Raw genomic sequence first — 17,478 nt, forward strand, 5'->3', positions numbered from 1 at the left:
ACAACCTGTTTCTCCCGTGAATTAAGAATAGTTTTCACGTTTTTAAGGGCTCTTTTAATAAGAATGTGTAACAGAGATCATATGTGGAAATGTTCTAAAGTGTTTTCGACAGAACTACATTGAAATAGCTAGAAACAGATGCAAACACACTTAGTTGACTCTCAACAAAAGTGCCAAGGTATTTCTATGGGGTATTTCCGCATACAGTGCTGCACCAGTTGGATAGCCATAAATGCAAAAATGAAACTCCAACTTTGCCTTCAGTTCAGTCGCTCAGTTGTGTCTGACTCTTTGTGACCCCATGGACTGCAGCACTCCAGGCCTCCCTGTCCATCACCAACTCCCAGAGCTTACTCAAACTCACATCAATCGAGTCCAACTTTGCCTTGCATCATGTGAAAAATGAACTCACATCATTTAAATATTAAAACCTAAAACTATTAAATTTCGGGGAGAAAACGTAGAAAATCTTTGTTACTTTTGCCACAAGGAAGAGATTTTTTTTTAAAGACTCAAAAAGTACAAATCAGGAAGGAGAAAGCAATTAGACTACTGCAAAATTTAAAACTTCTTCAAAGGGCATTTGAAAAGACAAGCCACAAACTGGGAGAAAAATTTTATAAAACATGGATTTGTCAATAGACTTGCATCCAGTATACATAAAAAAAAAACTTATCACCTAATCAAAAGACAAACAGCTCAAGTTGGGAAGCTGCTTTACGAAAGAAACTCCACCTGTGAACACCCAGCAGGCACAGGGAAAGGTGCTCAGTATCATCTGCCAACAAAGTGACACTGTAATGGTGCGTCACAACATGCGCAGGATGATGAAAACTTCAGATGCGGGCAAAACCAAGTGATGTCAGACGTGGGGCAGCTGGAGTCCTGTACACTGCTGGTGGGAGCGTGGAATGATAGTCACTTCAGTAAAGAGCCAGCTTATTTCATGTGAACTTAGACATGCACTTACCAATTCTTCTGGGTTTTCATCCAAGAAAACTTGAAATACAAATCTTGCAAATACTGTGCATAAATGTTCATAACCCAAAACAGGGAATAATCCAGGTGTTTGTGAGCAGGTGAACAAATTCCAGACAATGGGATACTGTTTATCAATAAATGAAGTGAACCCATGCAAAACGTTGGTGAATCTCAAAGACATCATGCCAGGCAAGAGAAGCTAGCATGAAAGAGTGGTACTCTTAGGATTGCATTTACAATGTGAGATTGTCAAAAAAGAAAATCTAAGCTGGAGTTACAGAGTCAGATCAGGACTAGGGGGTGGGGGAGTTGACTACAAAGTGACATGAGGGCATTTGGGGGGTGATGCGAATTTTACCTCGATTTGCTGGTGGTTACTGAGTGTTTTTATCAAACTCTTTGAACTGTGCACTTAAACTGGATGTGTTTTACTGTAAGTAAAGTATATCTCAATAAAGTTGACTAAAAATATATGGCTTCTTAAGATGAATAGTTCATTGTCTTACCATGTCACAGACCTCCCTTCCACTCTTCCTCCCCTCCAAACTATTCTTTATATAGCAAGTGATCTTAAGCATAGGTGCGTCAGGTCATGTCACGCTCTGCTCAGAGCCCTTTGTTGTGCTCTTCGTCCTTTGTCACGTGTTGCCTGTGGGCTCCTCGCGTACAGGAGCCCCCTTCATCTGACCAGTGCCTGCCTCACCTCGCCCTCCACTCATCTGTCGTTCCCATCACGCTTCTGTGCTCACTTCCTGGTTTTTCTGATGCACAAGGTCTCTTCCACCCCTGCGACTTCTTAGTTCTGTAATCTCTTTGAACTCCATCCTCGTTACTCTTCATCTGCTAACTTCAGTCTTTCCTTTGGTCTCAGCTGAAATGTTAATGTTCATCATCCCTGACTGCACAGCCTCAGTCCATCTGTCTTACTCTAACACCTCGTCCTTTCCTTTGTGGCATTTACTCTAGAAGCCCATGTTTTGTGCAATGAATGTCCATCCCCTCCATTAGATGAGGCTCTTTGCAGGCAGAGTCCATGACTGTTTTGCTTATTGTCAGCTTCTAGGACAGTGCCTGGCACATAGAAAACACATGACATTTGTCAAAAGAAAATAAAAATGAAAAAAAAAACAGTATTTTAAATGCATTTTTTAAATTGGAGAACTCTTTAACATAAGCTGTTTCAGTTGTCAAGGAGATTGTATTAGAATTCTGTGTTAGCTTCACATCACTGTAGTATAAGGGCTAGAACTCAGGAATCTCAAAGAGACTCTGCTCTGCTCAGATACAGTTAGACCTTCCAAGGCCCATGCCATTCCTGTCCTCTCAGAGGGCTCGCTCCACTCCTTCGAATTCCCCCAACTTCATATCCAACTTGGTAAGAATTCTGTTTGGAATTAAAACCTAGTGTCTTCACACCAAGTGGGAATCTTCGCATCCTCAAAACCAGGGCACATTGGCCCTAATCCATTTACTAACTAAGCATAAAAACCACCTAACTTTGAAATCTAGGTAGTCTCTGTGCAGTTCTGATATGGGTGAATTTCATTGTTTATCAGTTACCCAGCAGCATGGTTCAAATGTCAGCTGCCATCAGATATTAACTGAGTCGTCACATTAAGTACAGACTTCGCTATAAGCTCTTTAGTCTGCAGATCACTGTGAAGTAGCATGTACAAAGTCAACAAAGGTCTGTCTAGTCAAAGCTATGGTTTTTCCAGTAGTCATGAGAGTTGAGAGTTGGACGGTATAGAAAGCTGAGTGCTGAAGAATTAATTGGTGCTTTTGAACTATGGTGTTGGAGAAGACTCTTGGGAGTACCTTGGACAGCAAGGAGATCCAACAAGTCCATTCTGAAGGAAATCAGTCCTGAATATTCATGGGAAGGACTGATGCTGAAGCTGAAACTCCCAATACTTTGGCCACCTGATGCGAAGAACTGACTCATTTGAAAAGACCCTGATGCTGGGAAAGATTGAAGGCAGGAGGAGAAAGGGACGACGGAGGATGAGATAGTTGGATGGCATCACCAACTTAATGGACATAAGTTTGAGTAAACGCCAGGAGTTGGTGATGTACAGGGAGGCCTGGTGTGCTGCAGTCCATGGGGTTGCAAAGAGTCAAGACACAAATGAGCGACTGAACTGAGCTATAATCAGTGACCAGTTTACTTCACTCTTTAAAGCATGTCCATAACTGGTCAGTACACGGCTGCTGTTCATTTCACCACGTGGGACAGCAAAGTGTGTAGTTTATGGCCTCCTTTTCTCCCAGTGATAAAACCCAAGTGATATTTTACAAAAAAAAAAAAAGGATAATTAAACTAGCCAACAACAGTGAAAGTGCAAGAAAAAAGTATATGGAGCTGAGGAAGAAATAGCTGACTGGGGATGCTGACGCTGTTGTCATTCAAGAGACTCAAGGTCTGCAGCCAGAGGAGCCAGTGAGCATGAACTCCCAGAAGTGAGGAAAGTGGTCATGACGAAAAGTGTGAAGATAATCCCAGAGGAACTGATGCCGGCACAAAACTTCATGTTAAAGGAGCTCTTGGAGATGTTTCACGAAACTGGAAGTACCAAGTGTAAAATACTGGAAGCTGATCCAGACGGTGAAAGAGTATCACATGGAAGCAGAGAAGCTGCTCACCCTGTCCTGTGAGCTGTACGAGAAGAAAGCAGACCCTGTTTAAACGATTCTTGATCTGTTTTTTGCAAAGGAAACATTTTAATTCTCCATGTCTAGTGTTTTAAATTACAGTGTAAATATTAGTTTTACTATTTTTTTATTTCACTGTACACATATAACTGACAGAGTTTTAATGTTTTGACAGAAATTTTTAAAAGTCACAGTGCAATCGCAGTTTTTCTGATTAAGATTTCTCTGCACAGTTTCACCTTGCACAGATGTGCTCATGGTTCCATGCTGCTGCATAAAGATTGCCTGTATGGGGTTTTTTGCTGCTGGGGTTTTTTTTTTTTTTTTTTTTGGTCTCTTGTTTGTTTTTGTTTTTCAACTTCTTGCTAGTTAACACAGTAGAGTATCTTTTTGGGTTTTTTTGTTTGTTTGCTGCACTAACCAGCATCTTTTTATTTATAGCTGAGAACAGCTGCCTGAGGCCTATTGATAAAAATGGGAAACTGCTTTGTCCAGGTAAATCTTTTTGTTAGCCTTCAAAAGCTGACACATAATCATGCCATTTATCCTTCTCAACACATTTACTTTATAAACAGTGACTTCTAATACCTAATATTCTGAACGTACCTTTTATAAACTGGTTTATAGACCATACTGTCATCCAGGTGTCTTCCTTATGAATTACAGAAAGTCTTACCCCAAATTTCAATCACCTCTGTTTTCTAAAGTAAAATATCTTTCTTCCTGATTAACTGATGCTCATTTTAGTCATGGTTTTGATCTAGTTACTTCTTTCCAGGATTATTATCAAAGTTTTTGTTTTGTTAATTCTATTGTGACACCAGTTATCATTGTAACCGGAGACTTGATTCTTACCTCTATAATGCATCTTGTTATTAGACTTAATTTACTCAAACTGTTCATGGTAGTTATCACAGCAGCTTTAAACTTGAAAGAAGCTAGTCCATCATTCATGAATCAATTCACAATATTACATAATCCTTGCAAACAACAGCTTTCTGATTTTTATTAAGTATGAATCTAGAACATTCATAGCTGCCTCTTAGCACTGTTGTACAGATAACAAGGATAATGTGTTCTAGAGTAAGAAAATCTGAAATCAAACAACTAGAATATATATAATCTTTTTGCAGTTTTCTTCTTTAACATTCTTGATTTTCAAAGAAAGATGATTTCAGTGTATTCTTTTGCCCAAAGAGGTAGGAATTAGTTACATTTACCATGTTATCAAAATTCTTTATAGTGCCAGACAGCTACACTCTGAAGGAAGCAGGACTGAAGATGGGGAGTTCATTGGGACTGTGTCCTGGAAAAGCACCAACTTCCTCGCAGGTAAACGGAGGTCACCCCACAGACCAAAACCCAGCTTCCCATGATCAGAAGCTCTTAATTGCAAAATTCTTTCCTTAACTACTGTAGTAATACTGTTTTTCTTAAAATTTTTTTCTTTTCCTTAGATTATACCTTTTATCTGTAGGAAAACATCCGTGTAGTTAGTTCTGTGTGTTTAAATAAAAAATGTTATGTCAAAGTATATTCATAAGATTGTTTTCCTGTGAAAATTTTGTGGTTAAGGGGGATCTTTAAAGTTGAGTGGCCTCAGTTTCAACCATCATAATTCATAAATTCTAAAATTCACCCCTTTCCTCCTACATTTTAATATCTGTGAGACTTGGATGCATCTTACAGTCAGTGGCTTCCTACAGCTATAGCTGGTGCTGTGCTTTTTTTCTTAGTGGTACATAAAATAATAAGTAACAACCAGCAGTATTTTAGATTTAATGAAATACAGTGTACTGATTTTGAGTTTAATTACTGCCTGCAATAATAGCTCACAGCAGCTTTTTTCTTATCAGTGTTCATTTTATGTATAAAGTACTATCAGACTGACCTTTGCCATAAACCTTGCCTACTTAATAAACTTTCATTACAGTGCAGAAGGCATAATAATGTCCTTACTGTTAGGACTCTGTATCAGGGTAAGCTGAACTCATATATCAGGATCCCCCTGGCTCCTGGATCCCTGTTATGGAACTAATCCACTTGATTAGTTTCCCAACCACCCCCCAACCTTTAATTTGTTCTTCCCAAAACTCTAGCAAGTAGTAGTATATGACAAGCTCAGGGAATGAGAAACATGACAAGTGAAGTTGCGTTAGAAAGGAAAAATAAGGCTATAAGAAACTGAACAGACAGGAGATCAGGTTTACATTTTTTTCTTTGGGTTTCTGGGAGTTGAAGTATATGGGACCTCTGGACAGAAAATAAGATCACAAACTAAGGACTCAGAAAAAATACAGTTAATGCTTACAGTGTACAGTAATTGCAAATCTCCTTGAGGAATGACTGAGAAAGAGATGGAGATCATAGTAGAATAAATATCTGTGAGAGATGTTTATTAGGAGTAAAAACATTGGTGATGGAGTATCTTACTTTTCTAGGTAGTCAAGATTATTTTTTAAATTATAACTTTACTCAACATAAGACTTGTTTTTACATAATTTGAGACTTTTATTAAAGTTTTATGATCTTTGGCTTTTCTCTTTTGGAAATAAATTATATATTTATAGAATTTTAAAATTCAAATTAAATTGTGTTTATACCTCTGTTTCAATCTTAGCTGTTCCTGTTTTTCGCTTTGGGGAGTGATGTTCACCCTGGGACAGAGATGGAGATCACAGTAGAGGAAACCGTATCTGTGAGGACTGTAAGTCATTTTACTTTTGGAGCCAGGGTCTGTGGGTGTTCGGGGTGGGGAGCAGTGGTAGCCTGTATTAGGTTTTGAGATCCTGAGGCTGGGGTTTACATAATATCCTTTAAAGAATTCTGTGCTCACTAAAGGGCTACTTTGGGTGTCTTAAAGTTGGTGAGCCAACCATGGTTTTGAAAATGAGATTATTCTTTTTTCTTTTCTGACTACTGATAATACATGTTTATTGTAGGAATTTGGGGTGTATAAAAATGAACTAAAAGAAAAAAATTAGAACACCTCATTATCTCTTATCCCATTAATAGTCACATTTTGGTGTATTTCCTTCTGGTGATTTTACATTATGTATACACACATAATCTGACACAAAGAGGTATGAATGTGTGTGTGTGTGTGATAAATCAAATAGTTACGTTGGTATCACTGAGAACAGGCACTTTCAGTATTGGAAAAGAGACCGATAACATCAATGTGGTTATAAATAAAGCCTGTACTCCTGAATTTTAATTAGAAGAGTCAGAATGAACCTGATGTATTTTTTCTTTAAAAAATTATTTTTCTCTGTCCCCTGAAACAACTTATATGAACAACCTGGTAGTAGCAGGCACACCAGCACCCAGACTGTGGTTGCTGAATACCATTTTCAGGAAGGAACTAGGACTTCTTGGAGTAATGGCTTGTCCTGTTGCTAGGTCAGGAAAGTGTGTGAGGAACCTGGAACATCTTGCCACAACAGAAGCAGGGAAGCTAGCAGAGACTTCTGAGATTAGCAGAGAGAGTCAGGAGCCAACCAGAAGATAAGTGTTAGAACCTCAGTGGGAATCATAATGAAATCTGATTCACACATACATAAAATCCATGAGTTCATAATGATCTTTAAAAATACGCTGTTCATTGCTTACTGTAGTAAATGCCAGGGAACCATAAAGGAAAGAATCAAATATTTATCCTGTTTTTCTTTTGCAAACTTTACCTCACAATAACCAAATACATAATGAGAAGATTTTTTTTAAATAGACATATCCCAGCTAATAAAATGAAGAAGAAATTTTAAACTATCACTATTTTTCAAGTCCTAATGAATTAATGGATCTAAGCCATGATCCTGAAAAACTGCTAAGAGCCCCGGACGAGCAACATCCAGACATTTAGAGATTCAAAGCAATACCCGTGCTCCTCTTGCCAAAACATAAAACTGGGCCTAAGTCCAATCAAGGTCTGCGTACCAGTTTGTAAGAAGTTCAGGGGACAGAGGGACCTGTTAAATGCACCTCAGGCCAGCAGTCAGCACAGTTCTCAAGTGGAAAACTCTTTTCAAGAAATCAGTTGCAGGGTGAGGCAGCCTACGGTTAAAGGAGACTTAGGAGAAATAGCAAGCAGGCACAATATATAGAATTCATATGGACCTTGATTCAAACCACAAGAACTTTAGTAACAGTTAACAGAAATTAGGGAAATTTGAACATTGACAGGATATTTGTTATTTAGGAATTCTATATCATAATTATTTACCAGTTATGTTTTTTAAAGAGTCTTCATCTTTTAGAGATGAGTACTGAATATCAATAAATGAAATGAAGTGATACCTGACATGTGCTTCAAAAAAAAATCTGGGGAGCTTGGCAGGGGAAATGGGTGGGGGTATTGACAAAGACAGGCCACAGCAGGAACTGAGGCTGGAGATGGGCACTTGAGAGTTCATTTTATAACCCTCTCATAAGTTTGAAATTTTCTGTGATTAAACATATTTTTAATAAATATGTATTTTTTTACCCTTTGCTCTATGCTGTCAATATTTTCCCAGTTTTTCATTTGCCTGTTAACTTTAATGAGTTTTTTTGGGGGGCAGTTAGCTTTTTAAAAAAGGTTTATTACTGACTTACTGTGAGCATGAGATTCATATCACAGGAATCAGACACTAGAGTGTCCCTGACACCCCTCCCTCCACTGCTGGCACCCCCTTCACCTCTCATCCGAATGATCTCCCTGACAGGATTTGAGCTTGTGCAAAGTGACTGTAAGGAGGGATAAGGGCTAATTGTGGATTGGATGCTATCAAGAGTTGGGGGCAATTCAGTATCTTGTTTATGTTCCTAAATTGGAAGTGTGAAGGAGGGACTGGAGATATCGTTGGTAGAAAGGCAGCAGCTCCTCAGAGGAAAAGTTGGTTAGTCCTTTGTGCCTGGGGTGTGGCCTTGGGTAACTTCAGTGTTTTTTCATTTTGAAGAATGTGTATGTCTGTCTTTTGTCCTGAAACCATCGTAGGTAGACTTCTTCCCCATGCCTGCCCACTTCCCTCCCCAGAGCTGAAACTGCTGTGTCAAGGCTGTCAGAGGCTGCCGTGGCACTGTGTCTAGGGAGAGTTCCAGTCATCTACTTACTTGCTCTTTCAGCAGCGGTAACATACTTGATGACACTTGTCATTTGCCTCTAGAAGACCGCAGCTCTGTAGGTTTACCTCCCATTTCTCAGGTCTCCCCTTCTCCGCCTGTTCCCTTTTCTCTCTGCCTTGTGAGCGCCTCATGCTCAGTTCATAGCTGCCATACTCATACCAGCTACTCCTTGGCTGTCTGATTGTCATCCCAAACGATAGCACACCCACAGTGGGGCTCCTGACCTCTCTCAAACGCACTTCACTCACATTTTCCTTTTCCGTTACGGTGGCTCCATTTTCCACCTACTTAGGCCAAAACCTTTGAAATCATCTTTGATTCTTTTCTTTCTTTCTTCATTACCAGTTTTTCAAGAAATCCTTTTGGTTCTACCATCAGAATTTATCTGGGATCTGACCACGTCTCGTTCCCTCACTGCTTTCACTGCCTTCACCCCTCATCTGGATTATTCCAGCAGCTTCCTCACTGACCTCTTTGCTTCTAACCTGGCACCTCCCATGGTGCGTTCTTACAAAGAAATAGAGCGATCCTTTAAAGTTAAGGTCAGTCGGCCCTCTACACACAGCCCTCCTCTGCTTCCCCGTCCCACTCGGAGTGAGAGCAGAGCCCCTGGGCGACATTGTAACTGTTGCTCCCTTGCTCTGTCTAGCCAAGTTGGTCTCTGTGCTGTTTTCAGACAGGTCTTTACGCTGGTAGTTTCCACTGTCTGAAACACAGTTAAGTTAAATGCTCAATTGCTCTTTCTTCTTAAATAAGAGAAGCCTTTGAGACTGCAGTTTTCTTTGAACCCAGTTTTCTTTGGCCCCATTCTCTGTTTCAATACATTGTTCCCATCGTCGTTTTCTAAACTATCTTTAATTCTATAGTGCTTTTATCTTTAATCATACAAGCAATCGTGGATTTAATCTTATTTTCCAAACTTCATGGGTGACTAAAGAAAGTCCTTAGTTACCACCTGTTCTTGTCCTTTCCTCAGAAGTCACTTTTGTCGTTGGATGATGTAATCCTATCCACATCAATAGTGTATCCTCCTATACCTTTGCCGTGTGTGTACCAATGTGTAGTATATATGTACCTATTGGAATAAGAGCTTGACTTGGTTTCTTTTAAAATCATAAATGGGATCCTAGAACTTTGTTTCACTTAAAATACTTCAAAGATCTTTTAAGGCCAGTAAATATAAATCTTTTTTATCCTTTAATTGTTTTAAGACCTTTCCTAGTTTATGTAAATGGTCCCCTGTTAATCCAGGGCTGTCTGGGTTGTTTGCCATTTTCCTTTAATCCAAGCAGGGCAGCAGTCATCACCCCTAGTCCTCTCCCTTCTGCTCAGTTATAGCATAAATCAAATTTTACTTACTCCTTTGCCCTAAATTTATTTAAGAATATTTTTCACCTCAAGATGTTGGGAGTTTTTAATGACTTATTTTGCTCAAATGTCTGTTCATCGTGTCTCGTTCACTGAATTGTGCTGTGGGCACAGTTTTCTCCTTGTGAGTTGGTGTATGATCAGTTGCTTCTTGGATAAATAAAAGCTAATCTCCTTTTATGGGAGTCAGAGTTTACTTATCTGTGCATGCTAGGTCACTTCAGTCATGTCTGCCTCTTTGCAGTCCTGTGAACTGTAGCATGCCAGGCTTCTCTGCCCATGGAATTTTCCAGGCAAGAATACTGGAGTGGGTTGCCACTTCCTCCTTGAGGGGATCTTCCTGGCCCAGGGATGGAACCCATGTCTTGTAGGTCTCCTGCATTGGCAATTGGGTTCTTACCTGGGAAGTCATGGTGTAAGCAACCTAATTAATCATATGTGATCAGAAATACACTGTTAGTCCTCATAAGAAGAAAATCATACTGCAGACCTGGAAGTGGATGAACTTGTAGGTTCTGGTTGTGAACACCGGAAGCTTATTTTTTTCCTGCTGAGTTGGCACCTCCTTAGCTCTTAAGGAGTGCTTTAACCATGTATGTCTTTATCTATTTGAGAGTTGTTAAATATAATCAGATAGTTCCAGGGTCAAAAGAAAGGTGTTTCTCATACTGTAACTCAGAAACAGAACTACTAATGAACATAATTTTTTTCTTTTTTTCTTAACAGTGTCTGAAGATAATGCTGGACAAATGTGGCCTCACAGGTGGGTTACGGACTATGATGATACCTAAGCTTGTCTCTGGAATTTTCCTAGATCTTTTACTGATTTTTTTTAACCTCGTTAATTCAACATTTCAGTATGTTTTGTCTGATGCCAGTATTTCTATGTATAGATTAGGGAATGTAATATGAATGAAAAAAATAAACCCAGGATATCCTGAAGTGGCTACCCACATGGAGCCATGTGATCGAGCTTGAGGACGCATCAAGCTGGTTTCAGGAGACTGAGTGCTTGCCATTCTCTGCACTGGAGTGGAAGCCTGGGGCTCCATCACCTGGCAGGGACATTTGCTTGCTCAGGCTCAGGGCACTCTTCTAGGAGCTTCCTGTGCTATCTTGTTTCATCTCCACACTAGTCCTCCCAGCAGGGATCCTCACTTGTTCCCATTTCTCAGATGCAGAAAATGGCTAAACAGCTCACCCAGAGTTATGCCACAAGTAGCTAAATCACTCTGCTTTCACAACTCTTGATTTCTTTCTGCCATGCTGTGCTGTGACGTAATGGTGTTCACTCTTAATTTACTGGTATTGTTTTTTTAAACTTACTTAGATTAAGGTAAATATCGATACAACTTACTGCATTTAAAGAGACTTCCCAGTTGGCGCTAGTGGTAAAGAATCTACCTGCTAATGCAGGTAGACTGAGAGACACAGGTTCAATCCCTGGGTTGGGAAGACGCCCTGGAGGAGAGCACAGCAGCCCACTCCAGTATTTCTGCCTGGAGAATCCCATGGACAGAGGAGCCTGGCCGGCTGCAGCTCATAGGATCGCACAGAGTTGGACACCAAGAAGCAACACGCTTGTGCTGCATTTAAAACTAGAAATGATGACAAAAGAGGGTCTACAGTGAAAGTGTTAGTTGCTCAGTCGTGTCCAACTCTTTGCAAACCCATGGACTGCAGCCCACCAGGCTCCTCTGTTCATGGAATTTTCCAGGCAAGAATACCGGAGTGGGTTGCCATCCCCTTCTCCAGGAGACCTTCCCCACCCAGGAATCGAAGCCGGTCTCCCACATTGCAGGCAGATTCTTTACCATCTGAGCCACAAGAGGGGGATTCAAAACCTGTGGCCTGTGTCAGATAAATATGAGATCTATGTTTATTCCCTGGTCTGGAGCTTCTTTTGGTGAGTGGGGGACTTGACTGTTATAAAACATTGCTAATTTTTTAGCAATTTTTTAGATTTTCAACTTTTACTCAGCTCCCTCTCCTCAAAAGAAGAAATTCTCTTCCCGTTTTGTCAGTGTAATAAACATGCAGAAAAACTGAAATCTCATTAACATTCATAAATGTTCTTCTATACCCAATTCATTAAACTGCTGTACTGAACACTATTTTTTGTTAGATTAACTGCCGATTGGACAGGAACAGTTTTGTTGTACATGTTACCAGTTGCTGAGTAACGTTAGCATGTATTTACATCCAAGACAACTTTGTGATTTTAAAAGGGATTCTATGCTTGTATGTACATCTGTTTATGCTCAACATGTGATAGAGGCGTGCATATGTGCATGTAAATAATAAAGGTATATAGACGCTGCACACTAGTGCCAAGTATTTGTATTTGCAGGTATACAGTACTTGGTGGGATCGACAGAAGATTCACCAATTTGGGGCAGCAAGTTAATTTTTTTCATGCTCTGAAGAGATGATTTACTTTTAAGATTAGTTAATAATTATTAGATTATATTCCATTTGATATTTATCCAGAAGGGTCATTCATGGCAAACTCGTAAACCATATTATTCTGACTTTTTTTCCATCCTGATTTTGATTCCTTCTTAGGAGACACATGGCATTTACGAAAAATGAATTGGTGCTTTGAAGCTGGGGAGCCTTTATGTGAAGAAGTAAGATTATTTGTATACATTTCATTTGTAAAGTGATTGTGTTTGTTTTGTGATTTCCTAAGGATAACACCCTACTCATGTAAATAAATTTTAAAGAAAGCCTACTTTTTTTAGGATACAAGAATCCATATGTGGATCTACTTTCATTTCTTCTCACTGCAGTTTTTTCAGAGTCAAAGGAAAAGTTTCAGCTAAGTGGGAACATATCTAACATATATATTGAGTCCTCTTTTGATAAGAGAATATGTCTCTAGTAGTAGTTCTTCATTGAGAGGCAGAGAACTACAGAAAACAAAGGACATTTGAACCAGTGAAAAATTTGAAGATATGCTCTAAATTTTGAAACCTGAATGTTTTAACCTCAGAGTTTCTTTGTAACTTGATGATGGCAGAATTCATCTTACCAGCCAGTCACTTAGACTCTGCTTCAAGCTGCATCTCTAAATCCCTCCAGACACTGAGAATAAGATGTAGGAGCAAAGTTGTTATAGGATGGTTGGAGTCTGATTACTCTTCTTCCTCTTGTTTTTAATTTTTATAGAAGTATAGTTGGTTTAGAGTGTTAGTTTTGGGTGTACAACACAGTGATTCAGTTAAATATATATATATATTTTCTATTTCAGATTCTTTTTCATTTACTGGAAGTGGGTTGCCATGCTCTCCTCCAGGGGATCTTCTGACCTAGAGATTGAATCCGTGTCTCTTATGTCTCCTGCATTGGCAGGCGGGTTCTTTACCACTAGCACCACCTGGGAAGCCCTCTTTTCCGTTATAAGTTATCATAAGATATTGAGTATAGTTCCCTTGAGTAGGTCCTTGTTAGTTATATATTTTATGCATAGTAATGTATATATGTTAATCCCAACCTCCTAATTTATCCCTCCACCACTTTCCCCTGTAGTAAACATAAATTTGCTTTCTTTGTATGTGAGTCTATTCTGTTTTGTAAATAAGTTCATTTGTGCCATTTTTTAGGTTCTACATGTAAGCAATGTATATTTGTCTTTTTACCTTACTTAACTTAGTATGATAGTCTCTTAAGTCCATCCATGTTGCTGCAAATGGCATTATTTCATTCTTATTTTTCGGACTGAGTAATATTCTATTGTGTGTGTGTGTGTGTGTGTGTACCACAGCTTCCTTCTGTCAGTGGACATTGAGGTGGCTTCCATGTCTTGGCTTTTGTAAATAGTGCCACTGTGGACATTGGGGTGCACGTATCTTTTCAGATTAGAGTTTTCTCTGGATATATGCCCAGGAGTGGAATTGCTGGATGATATGGTAACTCTTAGTTTTTGAGGACCCTCCATGCTGTTCTCCATAGTGACTGTACCAGTTTACATTCCCACCAGCAGTTTAGGAGGGTTCCCTTTTCTCCACACCCTCTCCGGCATTTATTATTTGTAGACTTTTTTTGATGGCCCCTCTGACTGGTGTGAGGGGATTCCCCATTGCAGTTTTGATTTACATTTCTCTAATAATTAGTGATGTTGAGTATCTTTTCATGTTGGTTAATCTCCTTGTTGCTGCTCCAAGGTGCATCAGACCTCACAGTCCAAATCTGTGGCCTCTGATGGTTGTGCTCAGTACCCTTTTCCCCAGTCTTTATGTGCCTGCTTTCTGTTCAGTGAGACTCTGACATTAAATATCAGCAGAGGCTGATTTAAAGTAGGGCCTTCCAGGGAAAGGTCTTTGCTGTGTAACAGCCAATAGAGGCCCCTGTGAGTCCTGGCCAGGAATTTGACAGCCTAGAGTAAGAAGTGGACCTCAGAGAATTGTCAGGACATAAAGTTTGGACATCAGAAGAGTTTATCTAGTCAAATGTTTGCCTCATTTTCTTACTAATTCTCAAACCAGTATCAAACAGTTCCTCTAAAAGCAAACTCATCACCCTCAGAACTGGCTCCACTTCACAGATTTGCTGTTAGTCTTTCTCATCCTAACCTTTTCCAGCCCCACATGTGGCTTACCCTCCTTACCTGACGTGGGTCATATTTGATCCTGGCCTTCAGAGAACTGTCAGTCTTTCCACTCCTTCTCAACCGATTCCATTGCTGGTCTCCTGGTTCAAACCCTGGTTTTTGGTCTTTTGTTTCATTTGGGGGCTTTTTGCCTCTTGTCTACAGCTGGCGTCCCTAAGCCCAGGTGTTCCCACTTCACATCAGTATGTCACAGATCTGACAGCTTAGGGTGATCTTTAAAAATCCTTTTCACAGAAATCTTGAGTGGCTTTTTAAAAGCAACTGAAAACTTTTTTTCTGTTCCACACCCCTTTGACCTGTGGCCCCTTTCCCACCCAGTTTTCTTTCCTGTTATTCTCCAACAGATACCTCCCACTCAAATTAATCTAGTCTCTTAGCTCTTCCCCTTGATATAAATCATATACACAAATCATACCGACCCTTGACTTAACCTTGACTTTGCCATGTTCTTCTTTTGCGATAATTGTATTCGTTTGCTTTTTGGCTGTGCCGGGTCTTCGTTGCCGTGCAGACTTTCGCTTGTTGCATTAAGAAGAGGCTCTTCTTTGTTTTGGTGCCCAGCTTCTCTTTGCAGTGGCCTCTTTCGTTAGAGCACGGACTCTAGAGTGCATGGGCCCAGTAGTTGCAGCCCCTGGGCCCTGAGCACGGGCTCAATAGCTGTGGTTCACGGGCTTAGTTGCTTTGTGGCATGTGGGATCTTCCTGGATTAGGGATCAAACCTGTGTCTCCTGCATTAGCAGATGGATTCTTTACCACTGAACCACCAAGGAAGTCCTACCGTGTTCTTCTTTCCTTGAGAAATTCCTTCTTGTTTCCTCTGACTTTTCCAAATCCAGCCCTTCTTTTAAGCTTAACTAAAATTTTATCTTCTGTAAATTAGTCTGCCGTTTTTCATCTCATCCATCTTCCTTCTTTAATCTTTTAAAGTTCTTAATTATACAGTTTTAATACATAATGATGTACTATTTTATAGTCTTAGTTTATTTCAATGTCTTCAATATCTGCTTCATTATTCATCTACTTATTTCTTGAAAGAGTAACAGAGGCATCAGTGTTTTTTTTTTTTTTTTAAAGATTGAATGGTCTCTTTATTCCTTCCAGAAATCATAAGTGACAAAAAAGAATTTCACTTTCTGTGTTTCTAGGATGCAAAGCTGAACGAGCTTATGATCTGTTCTGGAGATACTTTGCTTTTAATTGAAGGAAAACTTCCTCCTCTGGTAAGACTTTGCTCCCAAGTAGACGTTTTGTAAATAGCAGTTTCTGTGTTGTGATTGCAAAGATGATATGTTCTCATCATGTGAAAATGGGGAAATAACAATCATAACGAGTATAGAGTACTTACCCCAAATTCTACCAGTCAGACAGCTACCATACTTTACATCTTTATATATTTCCTTCCATCAATTGTATGTACAGTTTTATTTCCTATTTTTTATATTTAGTTTTTTAACCTGACCATAAAATCTAAAAACAGTCATTATATCCAGTGTATTACTTAGCACAATTTAATTCGTCTCTATCCCTGTTGTTTGGAGTTAAGTTTGTTTTAAACTTTTTCTTATAAATAGTAGTAAGTATAAATCCTTCTTAAGACAGTTCTAAAGATGGAATTAACAAGCCAAATTGTTAATTGTTAATTAAAGACAATTAATTAATTAAAAGACAATTGTTAATTGTCTTTTTCCCAAAGAGTTGAGCAATGTTTGCAGTCCTAGTGTGTCTGTGAGGGGGCTTGTGCCACGCCTCTGCCGTAGACACTGCATGTTACCACTCAGAAAAGCCATTATTTAGTAGTTGTTGTTTTTATTAATGTGGACACATGTAAAGATGAAAATAAGAAAACTACCCCAAATTCTAGCACTCAGATAATCATTTTCTTATGATTAGAAAATTCAGACAACGTAGAAGACTATAGAATGATTAACAGAAGTTTCTCATATCTTTCTCTCCAGAAGGAACCCAATTATTTTTCCTTTTTTATACTTCCAAGAAAAAAATTGCACCTGTTTGTATGTTGAGTGTGAATATGTGCATAGCCTTTTCAAAGTTTCCATAAAGGGGATCATACTCTATGCACTGTTTTATTCCTGGTGTTTTTTGGTTTTGTTCATTTAGTATATCTTGAGGATCTCTTCACATCAGCAGAGAGAGACCTACCTTCTTTTTTTTTTCATGACTTCAAAGAATTTGGTTGTATTTTATACTGTGCTTTTTAATTTTTGAATATAAAGGATATAAAAAGCTGGGCCAGGAAAAGGAGGTCGCCCATCCCCTTGGTGTCTGTCCTCCCTCCATAGGCAGCCAGCTTCCCCTGTATCCTTCCAGAAGCGCGTGCTTCAATACACACGTGTGTGTATATGGAGCATGCATGTACACATTCATGTGTATATACATATTTTTATTTACAGAAAAGATTATAAGCTTTACACTGTATTCTTCACCTAGCTTTCTTCATTAATGGCTTATCCCCATATATATGCTGTATCCATACACAAAAAATTATCTCATTCTATTTGATATGTATGGAGGTTCCCATGATTTATTTAACCAGTACATTTAGGTTGTTTCCAGTCTTTTGTTGATACAAAAAACACTGCCAAAAATACTGTTTGCCATTTTGCACATATGTATCCATAGGATAAATTCCTGGAACTGAAATTTCTTTGTCAAAAGTTATGGCCTGCTGTAATGTACCAGTCTTCTAAAAAGGGACCTTGAGGTTGGTTCATGGTTTTTGCTGCCATAAACAATTTGCAGTG

At 39.2% G+C, this 17,478-nt stretch overlaps 1 protein-coding gene across 18 annotated transcripts in view; it reads left to right on the forward strand.

Moving 5' to 3' along the window:
- USP40 (ubiquitin specific peptidase 40) overlaps positions 1–17,478 on the forward strand; it is an 80,650-nt gene that overhangs the window by 46,366 nt on the left and 16,806 nt on the right. For all 18 annotated transcript variants that reach the window (XR_011487961.1, XR_002313938.2, XM_070468434.1 and 15 more), the window contains 6 exons: positions 4,075–4,128; positions 4,877–4,965; positions 6,254–6,340; positions 10,831–10,867; positions 12,670–12,734; positions 15,862–15,936. Coding sequence is in view for 16 of the 18 variants with exons in the window: in XM_070468434.1 (XP_070324535.1) it covers positions 4,075–4,128; positions 4,877–4,965; positions 6,254–6,340; positions 10,831–10,867; positions 12,670–12,734; positions 15,862–15,936 (407 nt within the window). In the remaining 2 variants the exon portion in view is untranslated. The remainder of the gene's footprint in view (positions 1–4,074; positions 4,129–4,876; positions 4,966–6,253; positions 6,341–10,830; positions 10,868–12,669; positions 12,735–15,861; positions 15,937–17,478) is intronic.

This window comes from Odocoileus virginianus, chromosome 5, assembly GCF_023699985.2.
Source record: "Odocoileus virginianus isolate 20LAN1187 ecotype Illinois chromosome 5, Ovbor_1.2, whole genome shotgun sequence".
NCBI classification, from domain to species: Eukaryota; Metazoa; Chordata; class Mammalia; order Artiodactyla; family Cervidae; genus Odocoileus; species Odocoileus virginianus.